We start from the raw sequence: 19,835 nt of genomic DNA, 5'->3' as shown, positions 1-19,835 counted from the left end.
CTGCTTTCAGCTTAGGTCATGATCCCAGGGTCCTGAGATCGAGTCCTGCTTCTCCCTCTGCTTCTGCCTCTTTCTCTCTCTGTCTCTCATGAATAAATAAATAAAATCTTAAAAAAAAAAAAAAAAAGTAAGAAAGAAACCTCAATGGCTTCCCATTGCCCAGAACACAAAATCCAAACTCTTTCGATGGCCTCCATGGCATGGTCTTCGGCTGTGCTGCTTCCACTCTTGGGTGACCCGCACTTACTCTCCCAACTGGGCCTGCCTCCTTCTGCTGGGAGCTTGGTGGCCCCAGGCTCTGTGCCTTGAGGCTTCTTGTTTAGGGTTCAGGTTGCATACTACATCCTGATGTCCCCCTGTGCACTCCAATATCAGCCCCTCTCCATGTCACCACCTTTGTGAGTTACCTATTAATTGCCTTCCTGATAATATAAGCCCGTCCCTTGCTGAAATTGGGGGCACCTAGCTTGCCTCCTGGTGTACAGTTTGTGCTCAGATATTTGTTGAATGAAGGGACCTGGGGAGATGGCCGAGACTGACCCCAAGACCATGCAGGATTTCACCTCAGCGGTGCAGACACTCCTGCAAGAGATGCAAGATAAATTTTAGACCATGTCCGGCCAGATCATTGGAAGAATCAAGGACATGAGTAGTCCCATTGACCACCTGGGGAAAAACACTGCAGACCTCACGACACAGGCTGGAGTGGAAGAACTGGAAGGTAAATACAAGATGCCTGCCACACCAGAGTTGAAGGTTGCTAATGTGTACTGAAATCTGGAACACCGTTTTTACAAGCCAAGAGAAGACCAAATGGCTTTTTGAAGCAACTACTACGTGTAGACAGGTTTTCTATTACAAAGCATGCATTCTTCTTAACGCATATTATATAGTTTATAGACTGATTTCCCCCCCCCCACCCCCAGTTTCTTGAACATGGTCACTTCACATCTTAGACCTGTCAGTTGTGCTGTTAAATATTAAACACTGAAACTTTGGTGGTTCCTGCATAAAAGTGTCAAATTTTTTAGTGTAAGAAAATATCGGTTGAATGAATGCTGAATTGATTAAGCATCCACTGTGTTCCACAGACCCCATCGGATCCTTAATTTAGGTTTTCCCGTATACTCCTTACCACAACTTCTGTGGTCTTAAAAAGAACCAGGAAGTCTGGCTTCCAGTGGGTGTTGGACCAGGAGTTGAAACAAGTCTGTGTGACTCGAATACCTGAAACTAGCATGTTGCACACCTCAGGCATTCACACCACAGGTCACCAGTTGTCCTGGTTTGCCTGGGACTGAGAGGGTTCCTGGGACGTGGGACTTCCAGTGCTAACAGCAGGAAAGGCCCAGGCGTCTCAGGACAACTTGTTACGGTATTCACAGGCTGCAGGGGTGCCACATCTGTGTTACTTAGTACTTACTTTATTTTTTTGATTTATTTATTTGAGAGAGAGAGCACGAATGGGGTGAGGGGTAAGGGAGAAGCAGACTCCCCACCAAGCAGGGAGCCCCACACGGGACTCGATCGATCCCAGTACTCCGGGATCATGACCTGAGCCGAAGGCAGACACTTCACCGACTGAGCCACCCAGGCGCCCAGGACTTACTTTAACATTGTTAACAGTTTTTATCAACTTGCTTTTACACAGCCTTATCCTAAAACGTAAATCACAGTTGTGACGGGCTGGTTGTAGTTTCGCTAATGTGCAGTGAAATACAATTATTAAAAGGAAAAGTGGTCTATCTGTTGTATATCACATAATGCTATCTCACAGAGCCTCAAGGGTGAGAGCTTGGCCTGCTTTGTGAAACCCTGGCCCACCTGCACTTCCCCAGACTCATGAGCTGTTCTTCCTGCCTCTGAGCTCTTCCAGAGAAGCACTGTGCTTCCCTCCAGTAACTTGGTCTGGGAGGGTCAGTGCTCACTGCCGTGTGTGGGTTCCTTCCTTCAGTTCACAGCCTCCCCACAAGGGCTGTTATCACTAAGAAGCCAAAGAGTGAGTATCCTATTAGCGATGTCTGGGTGTGTATGTGTGTGTGTGTTGGGGGTGTTGGTAAGCAGTGTGTCTGGGCCATAGATGGTACACTTGTCACAGGATATGAACCCAGGTCTATCTCAGGCAGAACCAGAACACAGGCCCAGGTCCTTAGGAAGACCTGATTCATTTGAGCTAGCTTTGGAACCGTCTGTTTGCTCCTTTCTCAATCAGAGTGTTGAGGGCTTATGTCTTGAGCCCTTTCACCTCTGCCTTGACACTTCCTGTCATCCGAGAGCTGCCTGCAGTCTAACTGGCCCTCCCCACCGGTTCCATATCTGGGACAGAGTGGAGAGCCCTGCCTCCGTGAAACTCACTCAAAGCTAACCCATTTGCAGCTCAGCATCAAAGTGAATGCATGCGGTTTTGCAGTATTCTCTGACTTCTGAGCAGGGCTGGATTTAGAGTGAGGTGAGTGGGGTGCCTACAGCATACCATTAAGGAGGTGCTTACTCCTAGGATCACAGGAGCGCCCACAAACTGGCAAGGAAGTGCCTCCTTACATTTTACATCTTATGCACCTCACTCATTTCCCCCTGAAGGCTGGATGCTGGGCTTCAGATCTTAAGAAGTTTCTGAAGATGGGCCTGGGTTATGAGCTCCAAAGGCAGCTCCTTTCAGCACTGCCATGCCAGTCTCTGAATCTGACTGCAGAGCCTGGAAGTTGGGGTGAGTACACTAACCGGCACAGAGCCTCTCTCAGCAATCACAGCAACTGTTACTCGGAGCAGAGCAGAAGCCCAGAGATGCTTAGAGGGCTGTCAGGACCGCCTGGCTCCTGTGGGCAGGCTGCCCCAACTAGGGAAATCCCTGCAACCACAGGGCCATGGTGTCCTCAGTGACCACAGGAGGGCGCTGCAGCACCGCAGTCAAGAAATAGAACTTGAGCAACCCTAGGTTCCAGCCCCTTCCACATGCCCAAAGGTAACACAGTCTATGCATCCCTGAACAGCAGAGTTTAGATTTGCCATCTTTTGAAACTCATATAAATAGAATCATACTGGATGTATGATTCTGAACTTCTCCAATTTTGTTCATCAAATGGAGCATCTACCATGTGCCAGGCTCTCTATCAGGTGTTTAGGACACAGGAATGAGCATCCTCCACAACAGTCCTGTCTGCACAGAGATTCCACACCACCGATGTCCTCCCAAGTGGTCCCCGAGGCCATGCTGACCCGATGAGGCGGACAGTCCTGCCTCCAGATATTCTGGAATTGCCTTCTTGGTTCTGCTCAGAGTTTTGGAGCTCCCTTCCCCATTGCCCCAGATAAAGATATCACAAGAAAAGACAGTTACAGACCAATATCCCTTATGAACATAGATGCAAAAATCCTCATCAAAATACAATCAACTGAATCCAACAACATATTAAAGGGTTATACACCATGATCAGGTGGGTTTTATCCCAGGAGTGCAAGAGGGTTCAGCCCCCCCAAAATCAATGTAATGCAACACATTAATAGAACGAAAGACAAAACCATGATCATCTCCATCAACACAGAAAAGCATCTGACAAACTCTAACTAACATCCTTTCATGATAAAAACACTCAGAGAACTGGAAGTTCAAGGGAATTACCCCAACGTGTTAAAGGCCATATAGGAAACGACCACAGCTAACACTGTACTGAATGGTAAGGCACTGAAAGATTTCCTTCTGAGATCAGGAGCAAGATAAGGATGCCCGTTTCACTACTGCTACCTAACACACATTGGAAGTCCTAGCCTGAGAAATTAGATAAGAAAAACAAGTGAAAGGCCTTCGAATTGAATTGGAAGAAGTGAAACTATCTCTATTTGCAAAGGACATAGTCCCATATACAGAAAATCCCAAACTATCCACAAGAAAGCTACTGGAGCTAATAAGTGCAAAAGCAACCCCCCCAAAAGATATTAACAAGATAATTCTATTTACAATAGCATCTAAAAGAATAAAATAACTAGGAATAAATATAACCAAGAAGAATAAAAATTTCTACACTGAAAACAAAAATTGTTGAATGATAAAGAAGACCTAAATAAGTGGAAAGATATGTTCACGGGTAGGGAGACAATATTGTTAAAATGTCAAAACCACCCCAAAAGATCTACCAATTCAATGCGATCCCTAACAAGATCCCAGCAGCCTTTCTTGCGGAAATGGAAAAGTTTATCCTCAAATTCATAAGGAATTTCAAGGGACCTTGAGTAGCCAAAACAATCTTGAAAAAGAAGGACAAAGTCATAGGATTCACACTTAACTGATTTTAAAACTTACTACAAAGCTGCAGTAATCAAATAGTGTGGTACTGGCCTAAGGCTAGACATGTAGACCAATCAAATAGAAATGAGAGTCCAGAAATAAACCCATATATCTATGACCAATTGATATATATTTTTTTAGATTTTATTATTTCTTAGAGAGAGAGTACAAGTGGGGGCGGGGGGAGGGGACAGAGGGAGAGTGAGAAACAGGCTGATCATGACCCTAGCCGGAGGCAGATGCTCAACCGACTGAGCCACCCAGGTGCCCTGACCAACTGATATTTGATAAGGATGCCAAGACCATTCAGTAGGGAAGGGGCAGTCTCTTAAATGATACTGGGACAACTGAATTTCCACTTGCAAAAGAATGAGGTTGGATCTCTAGCTCACGGTGTACACAAAAATTAACTCAAGTGATTCAGTGACCTAAATATAAGAATTATACAAATCCTAAAAGAAAACTTAGGTATATATTTTCATAACCTTGGATTTTGCAATGGAGTTTTAGATATGATTCCAAAAACATGAGCAACAAGAGGAAAATGGATAAATTAAACTTCATCAAAATTAAGAACTTTTGTGCATCAAAGGATATTATCAACAGATTGGAAAGACAACCCAGAGAATGGGAGAAAATATTTGCAAATCACATACCTAATAAGGAATTAATATCCAGAATGTATGAAGAACTAAAATTCAGCAATAACAGGATGAACAACCCAATTAGAAAATGGGCAAAGGACTTGAATAGACATTTCTCCCAAGAAAATATACAAATGTCCAATAAGCATAGGAAGAGTTGCTCAATATACTTGTCATTAGGGAAGCAATCAAAACCACAATAAGATGCCATCTACTGGGATGGCTATCATAAAAGAAAAAATAAATGTTGATAAGGATGTGGAGAAATTGGAAGCCTTATACATTGCTTGTGGGAATGTAAAATGGTACAGATATTGTGGTAAATAGTTTGGCATTTCCTCAAAAAGCTAAAGAGAATTATCATATGATCTAGCAATTTCTCTTTTGGGTATATACTCAAAAAAATTGAAAACAAGGACTGGAAGAGATCCTGAGCGTTGCTTTTGTTGCAACATTATTCACAATAGCTAAAAGGTGGACACAGCCCAAATGTCCACCAGCACACATGGATAGACAAATGTGGTCTATCCATACGAGGGACTACTATTCAGCCTACAAAAAAAGGAGTGAAATTCTGATAGAAGCTACAACATGGATGAACCTCGAAATCATGCTAAATGAAATAAGCCAGATGCAAAAGGATACATATTCTGTGATCCCACTTATCTGAAATATCTAGAATTGGTACATTCATAGAGACAGGAAGTAGAATCAAGGTTGTGGAGAGTTGTGGAGAGAAGAGAATGGGGAGTTGTTGCTTGATGACTGCAGAGTTTGTGTTTGGGACAATGAAAAGGTTTTGGAAATGGATAGAATTGATGGTTGCCCAACTGTCTGAATATAATGAATGCCACTGAACTGAATACTTAAAAATGGTAAAACTGGAAAATTTTGTTCTATATATTTTACCACAATTAAAAAATAAAAGAGGGCGCCTGGGTGGCTCAGTCGGTTAAGTGTCTGCCTGGCTCAGGTCATGATCTCAGGGTCCTGGGATCGAGCCCCGCATTGGGCTCCCTGCTCAGCGGGGAGCCTGCTTCTCCCTCTGCTCCTCCCCGACCCCCGCTCATGCTCACTCTCACTCTCTCTATGTGTTTCTCTCTCTCGCAAAAATAAATAAAATCTTAGAAAAAGTGCACATGTCACCCAATTCAGGCCAATGATGTAGAAGGAGAAACTTGCTGGAGAGCCAAAGGATAAGATGCTGTCTTTCATTTCTCTGGACCTGCTGTGGCCATCTTGCTCATTAGGCTGAAGGATGAAACCACCAGGAAAGCAGTGACAGGTGGAAAGGCATAAGTCCTGGATGATGTCATTAAGCAACTGAACCAATGGGCCATAGAGTCAGTCCTCTCTTGGGATTCATAGTTACGTAGGATAATAACTTTCTTCTTGTTAGAAAAAGGAAACACCAACACCCAAGACAATAAAGAGCTAAAAAATGCCAATTCTTTACTTGAGCTTAAAATAGGGAATTTTCTGGGGTGCCTGGGTGACTCAGTCGGTTAAGCGATCGACTCTTGGTTTCAGCTCAGGTCATGATCTCAGGGTCGTGGGATTGAGGCCCGCGTTGGGTTCCATGCTCAGCAAGGAGTCTGCTTGAGATTCTCTCCCTCCACCCCTCCCCACCCCTCTCTCTCAAATAAATAAATCTTTATTATTTATTTTTTAAAAGATTTTATTTATCTATTTGACAGACAGAGAGAGCACAAGCAGGGGGAGTGGCAGGCAGAGGGGGAGGGAGAAGCAGGCTCCCCACTGAGCAGGGAGCCTGATGCGGGACTCGATCCCAGGACCCTGGCTGGGATCATGACTTGAGCCAAAGGCAGACGCTTCACCAACTGAGCCACCCAGGCGCCCCAATAAATAAATCTTTAAAAAAAATAGGGAATTTCCCGAAAGACCTGAAAGATCAGAGAAGTTGGAGTGATGGCTTAGCCCTACCTGAAGGATTAAGAAGATGGATGATAACACATCACCTTTCAAGTAGCTGCAACCAGAACAGCCCTCATAGTCCCTGGAAGCAAAGAACAACTGTAGAGAACAGTAGAAGATATTTTGGAGGATAGTTGCCCCTTTGGGGAAGCAGAAGGAGCCACAGGACCTCCTGCACGGAGGCTGGGCACATGGCAGCACTCCACTGACCTCGGCCTCCCCGGGCTGCTGGGATGAGAGGGCCATGAGAAATGAGGGCTCTGGGCCTGCTGGGTGACCCTCGGTGACCGCCGGTGTCCACGCTGGGGAAGGAGGAGGGCAGCCAGAACCTTCCCCTCAGCGGGCCACTGAGGAGCCCTGGGCCTGGATGGTCCAGGGGGTCTCAGCCATGGCCCACGGGGGGATAAGTACTGGGGAGGAGTGGGCTGCCACTGTCCAGACTGGCTCATGTACACCGGGCTCAGAGGACTGTCTGAAAGGCCCCGTGTCCCTCTGGTGGAAGCTGCTCAGTCCAGGGACCTGGAAGGCCCAGGACACGCGGGGAGGGCACCGGGCTTTGTTGGGCTGCCGGGGCCTGGAACAGAGCTTGCGCTCGCTGGCTGGCCTCTCGGGAGTGGCAGCAGTGGGCGCTGGGGGTCCAGAGGGCCGGGGCCCAGGCCGCCCTCCCTCCTCAGGGTTGAGCATGGGGTGAGGGCCGCTGCGGGGCCTGGCACAGCGCGGGTTCCTGGCTCGAGGCTGGCCTTTGCCCGGCTCCTCTGGTGGCCTCGGACGGGAGCTTTCGCCCTGCCGCTGTCCCTCCCCATGGTGGCCCTGGCCTGGCTGCTCCCCGTCCCTCCACCTCCCTTCTCTGGGGCCTGGCTTCTCACTTCTGCTGCCTTCAGACAACCCAGGAACCCTGGCACAAATGCTCTCGTTCACTCACCTGCTTATTGTTGTGTGCTTTGGTTTTGTGTTTTGCGTCACATCCCCGTGGCCATACCTTATTTATTTTATGACTGGAAGTTTGTCCATTTTGATCCTCTTCACCCATTTCACTCAGCCCCACCCCACCCCCCCAACATCTGGCAACTACTAGTCTGTTCTCTGTATCTGTGAGTTCGGTTTCGGTGGTTTTTGTTTTGTTTTGTTTTTAGATTCCACCTATAAGTGAGATCATGCGCTGTTTGTCTTTCTCTGACTTATTTCACGTAGCATAAGGCCCTCTAGGTCCGATTTATTCTCAAACTGACAACGTGCGGGGCCCCTCAGAGATCCAGGGATGACTAGTTCGGCCCTTGAGGAGGTCGCTGCTCTGGAAGGAGTCAGATGTAGGAACTGATGGGGATCGTGTTCCTGCGGCAGTCAGTTGGGCAAGGGGGTCCGGGAAAGCTTCCTGGAGGAGGTGGTGCCGAGGCTAAGACGGGAAGGAAGAGAGAGAATTTCACCATCAGCTGCAGACCTTCAGTGGCCCCAGGCAGAGTGTGCCAGGGGTGAAGACTGCACGTTGGGCCGGATTCTGGGGTCAGCCAGCATCAACAAAATTAGCATCACCACAAAAGATAACGCGGCGGAGGACGAACTCGGAGGGCACCTCCTCCATCTTTCTGGCCAACTGAATGATGTTTAGGTGCTGCACTACCAGCCGCAGACAAGGGGGAGTCCAGCCCCCGACCACCGTCCTTGGTCACACAGAGCCCTGCCTGTCCCCCTCACTTAGCTCAATAATTAGGGCTGAACTTACCCGGGGAGGATTTGAAGACAGACCTCCTGACTCAAACCAGCTCTGCCGGAGGGCACCCTGGGGCCCTGAAGTTTCCCCTCATAGAAGTGTTCCTTGGGTGAAGGTGTCCCGCCAGCAGGGGCCCTCAGGTGAGATGTGAACTCGCAGAGAAGGGGCCAGCGGTGGGCTGCTTTGTCAGGTGGGCGCTCGCCCCGTCTCAGTGCTCTGGGAGCAGATGATGCCCAGGGATTCTGGGTAGTGGAAGGGCCCCAGTCACGGTAGGGCAAGTGGGGCAGTCCTGTCTCTCACCTCACCCCCATTCCCAATGCCAGGGAGAGAAATGCTGAAAGGGAACCGGGAGGCCCCCCAGACAGGGATGGAGGGAGGCTCTTCTAGTTGAAAAAGTCTCCCCAAAATGGCAGAAATCTTGCTGCTTACCATTTAGGCTCACTCATCCCGCAAAGAGGTGAGGCCACCTACTACTGGGATCTTTCTTGTTAGGGTGTCCCCCCAAAAGATCTGTTCAAGTCTTAACCCCCTATACCTGGGATCGGGACCTTATTTGGAAATGGGGTCTCTGCAGATGTAAACAAGGTAAGGTGAGGTCCTACCAGATGTAGGGTTGGCCCTAATCCAGTGACGGGGGTCCTTATAAAGGAAAGCAGAGGGAGATTCAGACACAGAAATGCAGACCCACAGGAAGAAGTTCATGTGATGATGGAGGCAGAGACTGGGGTGATGTGCCCACGAGCCAAAGAACGCCAACAATTGCCTGAAGCCACCAGAAGTAAGGAGAGCACCAAGGAAAGATTCTTCCCTAGAACTTTCAGAGGAGGCACGGCCATGTGGACACCCTGACTTTGGATTTCTAGCCTCCAGATCTGTGAGGGGAATAGATGTTTTAGGTCATCCAGGTTGGAAGGGTTTCGGAATCATCCTCCTGCCTCACCACTGGGGTCACATCTCAAACTCAGCATGCCCTACGTCCTTCCCACCTTCCTAGCAGATTTTCCTCGTAAGTGGCTCTCATACCTTTCCCTTCCCCTTTACTCATTGTTCCTACAACAACTGTACTTCGTCAAAATGCAAAACGACTCCCCTTTCTGAATATCAAAGTTAAATGCGTTCACTGTAGGAAAATGATTAAATAGGGAGAAGTAGAAAGGAGGGCAAAGCACCTGCACCACTTGGGTTTACTTCCTTTCAGTCTTTTTTCTGTGACTATTTTAACATTGTTTTTATCTGGCATTGCCCTCCCTGCCCTTCCCCAACTTAGTATAATATTGTATTTTCTTGGACTCTGAAAATTCCTTATAAAATATTTATTTTATAAAATATTTCTTTATAAAATGTTTATTTTATGAAATTTCTTTATAAAATATATATTTAAGAGACTGCTTAAGATTCCAGCCTTTGGGGACACCTGGGTGGCTCAGTCGGTTAAGTGTCTGCCTTCGGCTCAGGTCATGATCCCAGGGTCCTGGGATCGAGCCCCACATCGGGCTCCCTGCTCGGCGGGGGGTCTGCTTCTCCCACTCCCTCTGTCTGCTGCTCCCCCGCTTGTGAGTGCGCTCTCTCTGACAAAAAAATGAAATCTTAAAAAAAAAAAAAGATTCTAGCCTTTATCTCCCTGAAGTATTTAACTAATCCCCAATTCTTGGGCATTTAGGTTCTTTCCAGGTTTTTTTTGCTGTGATAGAATGATCTTTTAAAACATAAGTCTGCTTAAATCCTCTGGCAGTTTCCATGGCCTTCTGGGTATTAAAATTCACCATTCAGCTCTCGAGGCTAGTCATGACCTGATACCTGCTTCCCTCCCTCATCTCCTGGATCGCTCCCAAAGGACCATGGACATCTGGTGTCCTGAGTGCCCCTCTGCCCACCATCACCCATAAGGGACTCGGCTGTCCCCGCCTTCACCTCCATGGATCAGGAGGTGATCCTCCACCCCCTGTGAGGTTGGGGATCAGGATAGTTCTCTGCCCTTGTGGGGGGCTGTGACCTCCTTGCTAGTGCTTCGGTCTGTGTCCTGATCCCCGCCTAGTGGGAGGAAGGAAGGAAGGAAGGAAGGAAGGAAGGAAGGAAGGACGGACGGAAGGAAGGACGGATGGAAGGAAGGAAGGACGGAAGGAAGGATGGACGGAAGGAAGGAAGGAAGGACGGAAGGAAGGACGGACGGAAGGAAGGAAGGAAGGAAGGACGGAAGGAAGGAAGGAAGGATGGACGGAAGGAAGGAGGGACAGACGGAAGGAAGGAAGGGTCTTGGGACTCTGGGGGATGCTCTCCATTCTGATAGAAAGAGATCCAGGGGAACCACCAGTCCTCTCGGATGACCGTCACTTCACGTAACTGTGACACCTGCAGTTGTGCCCGGTGACCATGGGGGCAGATGTCCCCCAGAGCTGAGGGTGCGAATGGCACCACAACAAGATGGAAGGCCAGCCTTCCTTGATGAAATGTGGAGCAGGGCATCTGGGTCACAGCTCACTCTGCCTCGGGATTTCTTGTGATGTCCCTGACTGTTTAAGTCACTATTAATTCTCGCCAGGGCATCCTGACAGAGCTTTCCTCCTTCCCTCCACGGTCCTGGGCCAGCCTGAGCTGCCGTGGGCGGGCCCCATTCACGCTCCAGCGCTGCCCCACTCCCCTCTCCTGGGCTTGCCCTCCCGAGGCCCTGCTGGGCACCGCTGTCACTCACCTGGACACTCTCAGGCCTTGGGTGACCGGCCACGTCTCGTTTGCGGTGAGCGCGCTGCACTTGGTACACAGCAGGTGCTCGGGAAATGTGAGCTGAGTGAATGTCGGGCTTGGTCCCCTGCCTTTAGGCCTTTTGGGCTTAGTGTGCGCTATGGACTGAATCATTTGGGGGGCCCCCACCCCCCAAACTCATACACTGAAGCCCTACCTCCCAATGTGACAATATTCGGGGGTGGGTCTTTATTAGGTTATTAGGCTCTGATGAGGTCATGAGGGTAGTGTCCTTATAGTAAGAGACAGGAGGGCCTTACTTCCTCTCTCTCTCCGCCATGTGAGGACACAGCAAGAAGGTAGCCATCTGCAAGCTGCGAAGAGAGTCCTCACCAGAATCTGATCATGCTGGCTCCCTGGGCTTGGACTTCCAGCCTCCAGAACTACAAGAAATACATCTGTGTTAGGCCATCCAGTTTCTGGTGTTTTGTTATGGCAGCCTGAGCTAAGACTGTGTTTTTGGCTGTGGCCAACTGTTGCTTGACCTTTGGGGTGTGGGAGCATGCTGTCCTTCTCAGGGTGGAGCCTGCGCCCTCTTCCTTTCTGGCCTCTCCCTCCCATGGACCCGTGCGGCTGGCCCAGGCCACCAGTGGAGGACCCAATGGCCCCCATGGCCTGCTCTGAAATGGCCCTTTCCCCCCTGCTAAGGGTCCTCCACGGGGGTGTATGGATAGACAGGGCCTCAGGGACATCTCAGGCCAGGCTCCTTCTCCCCACTCATGACTTCTGCCTGAAGCCTCTTGGGAGGACTGTAACCATCAGAGACACTCCCAGACAGGACATTCTGGCCCTGTTTTGACTCCTGAGGACCGGGCCTGGGCCAAGGTGGCCACAGCCCTGATCTCCCAGCTCCTGGGTGTGTGCCTAATGTTGTTAGAGTCCCTGTGAGTCACAGTGAGCACCCCCAGACTGGGGCAGAGCCTGGCTTGGTCCTCGGTGAGCCAGGAGGCCAGGCTAAGGTGTCTTATGCAAAGGGACAAGAATCTGTCAGGGACCAAGGACAGAGTGGAAGGCTAAGCGGAGGTGGACTGAGAGAAGGACAAGCCGGGCCTTGAGTAGAGAAAGGAGCCTTAAGCAATGTTCAAATGATCAGGACAGCAAGGCCCCCCCCCCACCAACATGTCATTAAACATGCTGCCCAGTGGGAAGGAGGGGGGGACAGGGCAACCTGAGGGGCAGGTCAGGGGCAGCCCCGGATGGACATCGGCACTGGCCTGGGGCAACTGCCACCAAGAGTAGGGGGCCCAGACTTTGTTCTCATTGTCTGCTGGTTACCCAGTGCGTGTGGGGGAGGAAGGTGGGGGCTGGCTTCCTGGAAAGGTCTCAGGCTGGTGGGCAAGTCTTTGAACTTCCCACCCTACTCAGTGCCCCTGGTTAAAGCCTGGAAGGGCAAGGTCAAAATGACAGGGCGGCTGTAAGGAGTGGAACTTCGGCCGCATGTGGCTGGTCACGTCTCAGCTCCAGGAGTGGCTCGGGCCAAGGGGAGGCGGGCCATGGCGTGGAGAAGAGGAAGGAGGGCTGCTGTCACTCATGGGAGGGACAGGGGAGGCACCTGTCCAGGAGGGCAGGGGTAGGGGTTTGGGCGGGGCAAGAGCTGGGATGGACGCAGGGCCCAAGATTCTGCACAGGAGTGTTGCTCATGTCCCAGGAGAGAGCTCCAGGCCCCAGGGGGGCTGTGGCTGAGGCCTGGTGCAGGGGGAGAGGTGGGACACACAGACACAGGGGAGGGAGGAGGCAGGGGCTGTGGGGAGCAGAGAGCTGAGCTGCGGTGGAGAAAGGCTTCAAAACCCACTTCCCCTGCCCTGCCCTTCCGCTAGCTGTTGAACAAACAGGACATCCTGCAAATGCAGACAGAAGGTGGCCTGTGAACCCCGGCGGGTGGCCGTCCATCCCCATTTCCTCCTGGAGGTCAGATTCAAGCACCCTAGCCAACACAACTGTCCTTTGGAAGGACTCTCGAGGGCAAATGGCGTCGCTGCCACAAAATGGAGAGAGGCTCGTGGCCAGAATCCTGGCGGTCCCCTAGGCTCCTCTTAGTTCTCGTGAAATGAAAGCCACCAGCAGGACCAGCAAAGGTCTCTGGCCCTGCAGGGGCGAACATGAATTACCGCACTGCGCTAAGTAACCCAACTAAACAAGGGGCCTGCAGAGGACAAAGGGAGTGTGGAGAGTCACAGAGGGGAGAAGACATCCTGTGATCTGTTGCAGAAAGGACAGCATCTGGGGGCTCCTGGGTGGTGGCTCAGTTTGTTAAGTGTGACTCTCAATTTCGGCTCAGGTCCTGATCTCAGGGATGTGAGATCGAGCCCCACATCGGGCTCTGAGCTCAGCGTGGAGTCTACTTGAGATTCTCTCTCTCCCTCTCCCTCTGCACCTCCCCCTGCTCTCTCTAAAATATTTTTTTTAAAGACAGTGTCTGTTATTTTGCAACCGTGCTATGTCATACCGATTTTAATGTATTACACCCAGTTTCCTCTCTTTCCCCCACCATAACATAGGGTGGCTGTTCTCAAAGTCTGTGGTCATAGACCCCCTTTCACACTCTTAACAATGGTTGAGGACCCTGAGGAGCTTTGGTTTAAGTGAGTTATATCAACATTTAGCATGGAAGAAATTAAAGCCAGTAGCTTTTAAAAATATTAACTCATGTAAAAACAATAAATCCATTATGTTAACTTCCTTTAATGAAAAATAACCGTATTTTCCAAGACAAAAAAAAAAAAGGTGGCTGAGCAGAGGAGTGATACTGATTTTGCATTTTGCAAACCTTTCTGGTCTGGCTGAGCAGAAGGAAGGCAACTGCCCTCCTGTGTCTGTTCCTGCACCCCGTCTGTGGCTGCTTGGTGGGAGACAGGAGGAGAATGGGCTTCTCCCAGAGGTGCGGTTGGCAAAGGGGGGACCCTGTCGTGGTCGTTAACTTCAATCCACACCTTCTAGAATAGATGGGAGCATGACAAACCAGAGGAGGGCAAGACACCTCCAAGGATGCTGGATTGCGGGTTGGATGAAGTGATGGGTGAAGCAGCCAGGGATCAGGATCGGGGTTGGGGATCACCTCTCTTCTCCCTGGGGAAGGAGCCACTGCCTTGCTGGGGGCACAGGCGGAGCAGGCTAGATGGGGCTGGTAGTTCTGACGTGTAAGCATGGGGCAGGGTGTATGTCAGACTGCTGAGGGGTTGATGCACTTTCGTCCTCATCCTTGGTGACCCAGCATCTGAGCGCCCTTCCTTTTTAGGCAAAGCCTCCACTGAGTGGGTTCTGGCAGCGGCCTCCCTCCTACTAAAGCTAAAGGGGCCAGAGAGTCTCTGGAGAGGAAAGCAATCATCTCCCTCCTGGCAGAGACAGCCGAGGATTACTTGTGGCTGAGGGGGGAGGGGGGTGGCTGGTGGCATGTGCTACGTTTGGTGGCAGTGTCAGGTGGCCAAGTGGGCCCCGTGATGCACCCCGGCCTGGGTTTGGGGCAGCACAGCTTCCCTTGACCCCCGTGCACCCACTGGATCCCAGGCCTCGGGTCAGCACGGAACTACCCTTTGCTCCTGACAGTTCCGTGTGTGGAGTCCATCCTGTCGCCTCCTGCCACCCACAACCCAGGAGCAGGCAGACGGGAGGGCCCGCCTCTTCTATCTCGGTGCGGCCGAGGCCCCTCTAGACTCTGCTTCTTCCGAGCCGGGAAGCATCCTGCAGAAACCGCCCCGGGGCGTCCTCCGAGGACAGCGAGGTTGCAGAACCGTCCTGGGTGGGGCCTCCAGGGCCTCGCCCTAGTCTGCGGAGGGGTCTAGGCGCAGGGTCTTCCTCGTCTCCCCTCAAATGCCTTGTCGCCCCCTCTCCAAACAGATTTCCTCATTTTTATTAGAAACAATGAACTTTTGGAAAATTACAGGATGTTTGTAAAACAGCGGAGGAAAATCATTCATGATCAACTACAGATGTTGTGATTCTTTTCGTCTTTAAAACTATGTTGCGACATGGGTGCAGCCTGTCGTGGTTCCCTGGGCGTGTGCTGGCCCACCCCGCCGAGGGCCTGGCTTGGCTTTGTGCTTCGGCCACGGAACCTGTACCCCCCCCCGCCCCCCGACATACACCACGGGGGGCCGGGGGCCGTGTGGTGCTGGCGGGGGCTTGGCCTGGCCTCGTGTGCTTCTGCCAGGGGAAAGAAGAACGTGCCCCAGGAAACACCACTCCTTTGCCGGGGACCCAGGACAGAACCGGGGTGCGCTGTGGAGCCCACACCCGCATCAGACCCACAGCCTGCACCGTCACCCCCGCAGCGGACTCGTGGCCCGGGGAGAGGGGGTCTGTACTCAGAAGCCGCGGAGATTTCTGAGCAAAGGCGAATTCATCACCCTACAGGAGAAACCGCAGTTACAGAATTTGACACATGTGACATACTGGGGAGAGTCTGCGTTACAAAAGGCAATTGGTAAGTCCACAGGCACAGCAGAGAGATTGTGTTTTACAGACTGACATTCCACACCTTGTCACTCCCACTGTTTTTATCTAATGCTTTTGACGCCAGCACAACAGGGGATGGCCCACCTGGGGGAGAAAGCTGATGGCTTTCAGACCCTGGCTCTCTAACGCTGGGGGGGCTGGGTGAGCGCGGGAAGGACCCATCGCGGTGGGGAGGGACTGCACCCCATGTCGAGAAGCCCCTAGCCTGAAACGGTAAGGCAGGAGGGGCTGGGATCCCCCAAGCCCTACCCTGCATTCCGCAGCAACCTGCGCCTCCACTCCCAAATCTTACTCAAGTGCAAGTCAGTGTCTTTGGGATATTGTCTGGGAGTGGAGATGTGATCAGGGGCTCTAGGCTCCTGAAAACAAAGAGGGGCCTGAAGTTCTGGGTGGCATTTTGCATATCCCGCTCTTGGCTTTTCCCTCCCACAGGCAGGCTGCTGTGATGAGCCCGATCTTCTCGTGGCCACTTTCGATTGTGTACTTCTTGAGTGTGGGGAGGGATGGCATTTGAATCACGGCTGGCTCAGAGTAGGTCCTCGATAAATATTTGAGAAACGAATGAATCCTTGTTGACAAAATGTTACTGCTGCCCAGGGCTGCTTCCCACATTCCGAGAGCTGGTGTAAACGGAGAGTGCGTGCATGTGTGTGTGTGAGAGAGAGAGAGAGAGACAGCGAGAGAGCTTGGCACAGTCCAGGGGACTGAACTGAGCTGTGGTGTCCTCAGGCTTTCAGGGAGCCAGGCTCCCAGGAGTAGCTTTTGTTGCTGGCATGGCCCCTCGCTGGGTAAATCAAGTTATTGACTTGCAATACTCGACTAGCAATTTGGATCATTTTTACTAAGTTGCTAATGATAAAATGGATTCCCTTTCCTTTTCTCCAGTAATAATATCACTACACTTTTCTATTTCAATCTCCTTTTGAAAGTATTTATTTGTTCTCAGTCAGAAGGACATTATTCTCCCAGAATTTGGTTTTTGCTTTTCTGATTCCCTGGTGTACCACTAGTACCTAAATAAGTACCCAGGACTTACTTTACAAATAACCTCTTCTTACCCTGTTGCTGACAGATCAAAAAGTTTGGACCTTAAAATAATACCTGATCCTGTTGGCCATGTTTTGGTTAAGGCTACTCTTTCCAGCATTCTGATGACAAGTAACATTTTTTTTTATTATAGCCAAGTGATATGCTAAGACTCTCAGCAATGAACAAATCACTTGTTGCTTGTTTTGGTTGTTCCTGAAGACAGGTTACTACCTGTGTTGGAAAATTAGAAGGTGCTAAATTAACAGTATCGCTTTATGGCCTGGTATCACACCGGAGCATGTCACCTGTTCCCAAAGGATGGTGGCTCCTCCCTCTACCAACAGAGACCTTAAAACTGTGTAGACTGAGTCATCTAACACCTGAATATTAAAAGCCACGGGATTTTCGATCCCTATATTCATGCTGGTACTTTGAGAAGATCCTGTACTGGGTACATATTAATGTTTTAAGCAATCTTTAAGGACAGCTGCAATAGACATATATCTTCACACAGAAACTTAAAAAAATACTGTCACGTAATACATTGTAATGCACAGAACTAGAATTCAACAAAATACGTTGCTAAAATATTCATATAAATATCATATATGCATGGATTCATTTCATTAGAAAAAGTCACCTTTTATGATATTAAAGACCAGTATCAGCAAAGCCCAAAGAAAAACTATTTTAACAGGAGGAACACTAAAAATAACAACTCTAAGGCTTATAAACAAGTGGAGGGAAAGAGAATTCTTTACATTTGCTATCATGTCACAACAGGTACAATCTGAAATACAACTATAGACTAGCAGTGTATAAAAATACTTTGAAACAATACTTTCGACAGTCATGGTACCATTAAAAACAAAACAAAACCCAGTAGTGTATTTATTTCGTTTGAGGACCTACTATTCAACTGACTGCTCCCAAGCTAGCTTTTAAAGCACTAGCCTGGAATGCAAGTTCTCTCACACGTATACACCACACACACACACACCCCACACGCACACATGCATGCGCACACATACACAGAGCCATGTATTAAAATAACCTCCTACATCTATGGTGCATACTGAAGAGTGACTGACAGGCATCAATCTCAAACAAGGCATGAGATGATGATGTTTGGGGCCTATTTTCAGTTCCAAGTTTGGGATGGATGAACACAGAGGCAAAAGTAAGGTGGATTTTGCGTGTGTATATGGTTCCCGACCCACAGATGGGTGCTCCCCAGAAGAGTTTAATCCGGCATATCAATATTTAACTTGGGAGGCGGGGGAACATATTTCCCAGGACTCTGGGTTATAACTACCCTGGCCTTCTTTCCAAACATCGGAGCAATTTTAGGAGCATCCGGAACTGAGGTTTCTTCAGCATCTTCACTGTCTTCATGATGTAGATCATAGGAAATGTTCCCATATTCTCTTAAAAATGGGAAAATTTCAAGCAGAAACTGACAGAAATCTCTGCGAATACCAAACCACCAATGGTTGCCTCCTTTTCGCCTAAATGTCGTGGCCATTAGAGTTATTAGCGAAAGCCAAAGGGGGACAAATATGGAGATGTAAGAGAATGTATTGTGGCCATCTAATCTGTGAACCAGCAGAACCTCAAAAGTGAGCAGGGGCACGACAATCGTTATCCAGCTGATGGCCATGGTCACATGCGTCCTCCGCTGTTCCGCAACCACATCCAAGGAGCGCAGGAACAGGAGGGACCAGACGATGTAATAGAGGACGACTAGGCAGAGGAATGACATGAGAATCCACAGAGGCACGAACACCACCAGCCACGGCCAGTGGATAATCCTGTCCAGCCTCAGGGCGATGAAGATGAACTGCAGGATGTTGACAGAGCACAGGATCTCCAGCTCTAGCGACCTATCGTGTCGGAAGCCCCAGACGCAGGCGGCCACGGACACTGGGGATACGAAGAAAAGTGGCATGAAGACGAGCAGCCAGAAGTGGGTCCCCCTCTCCACCCTGTCGCAGACCAGGACTTCGAACATGAGCAGCAGCAGGTGGATGGCCACGGCGATCAACATGGCTTTGAACTCCACGCAGGCCTCCCCCTCGGTGCGGTATCGAGGGTTGCGGGCCCAAACGGCCGCGCCCACCGAGGCGCCGGCGATGACCAGCAGCTTCCACAGCCATATGGGGGCGAAGACGGCCCAGTAGCTCCACTGGATGATGCCGTCCAGGCGGAGGGGCAGCAGCACCGAGAAGAGCAGCAGGCTGGCGTAGATGAGGAACTTACTCGGGTTGAAGTCCTGGAACAGGCCCCTGGGGTTCATGGCGAAGCCGCCGCCAGCCCACCGGGCCCGCTGCTCCGCCCGACTCGGCGGGCGCCGCGTCTCCGCCGCTTCCCGGGCCCGCCGCCTCCCCGGCCGGCCTGCCGCAGGTCTAGGTGGGCAGCGGCCGGGGCGGACCCGGAGGAGGTTCCGACCCGCGGCGCCGAGCGGCCGGAACACGTGCGCGCGCGGTCACGTGGCCCGCCCGGAAGCGCGGCGGGGGGGTGGGCGTGCGCGTGCGCGCCCGAGCTCTGCCCGCTACCCGAGGGCCCGGGGCGGCGCGGCGTCTAGGAGCGTGGCGCTGCCTCGGCCCCGCCGCCCGCCTTCATTCCGTACCCATCCGGAAAGCGGCTCCTGCGTGTGGCGCCGGGAGGGACGGGGCCCGGCGCGCCGCTGACACCCCGGCGGCCGGCTGGCTGACTTCGGGCGGACGCTTCCTGCCAGCGCCGGCAGCGGGAAGGCGGGAGTGAGCTCACATCCTCCCGGCCGGCCCAGGGGCCGGGCCCCGGGGGCGGGGCCAGGGGCGGGGCCGGAGCGAGGCCCGCCGGGGGGCCTCCCCTCGCCGGCAACTGACGCCGGGGCTGGGGCACCGTCGTGAGGTCGGGCGCTGGCCGCGCGCAGGGGCAACGGTGTGGGCACGAGCGAAGGCGCGTGGCCGGGCGGGTGTGGGAGTTTGGGAGCGACGGGGTGGGTGCCGGTAGCCACGAATGCGCAGGGCGGGGCGTGCCTGTGTGGAGACGTGAGTGCGCTTGG

At 51.2% G+C, this 19,835-nt stretch overlaps 1 protein-coding gene and 1 pseudogene across 2 annotated transcripts; one reads left to right on the top strand and one right to left on the bottom strand.

The window, feature by feature from the left end:
- The first annotated feature begins 525 nt into the window (after nucleotides 1–525).
- LOC110585717 lies at nucleotides 526–774 on the top strand (annotated as a pseudogene).
- Nucleotides 775–16,427: 15,653 nt separating this feature from the next.
- Nucleotides 16,428–19,249, bottom strand: TMEM185B (transmembrane protein 185B). 2 transcript variants are annotated; one of them, XM_044913260.1, is made up of 2 exons: nucleotides 19,051–19,150; nucleotides 16,428–18,873 (listed from the first exon to the last, which is right to left on the bottom strand). In XM_044913260.1, the coding sequence occupies exons 1-2, from the start codon at nucleotides 19,083–19,085 to the stop codon at nucleotides 18,033–18,035; spliced, it is 876 nt and encodes a 291-aa protein (XP_044769195.1). In that variant the 5' UTR covers nucleotides 19,086–19,150; the 3' UTR covers nucleotides 16,428–18,032. The 2 variants fall into 2 exon arrangements, with proteins under 2 accessions (XP_044769195.1, XP_021551506.1); XM_021695831.1 differs by having other exon boundaries at nucleotides 16,428–19,249.
- Nucleotides 19,250–19,835: the final 586 nt, after the last annotated feature.

Source organism: Neomonachus schauinslandi, chromosome 3 (assembly GCF_002201575.2).
Source record: "Neomonachus schauinslandi chromosome 3, ASM220157v2, whole genome shotgun sequence".
Classification (NCBI taxonomy): domain Eukaryota; kingdom Metazoa; phylum Chordata; class Mammalia; order Carnivora; family Phocidae; genus Neomonachus; species Neomonachus schauinslandi.
The sequence above is the reverse complement of the archived record's forward strand: the minus strand, read 5'-3'. Positions and strand labels throughout refer to the sequence as shown.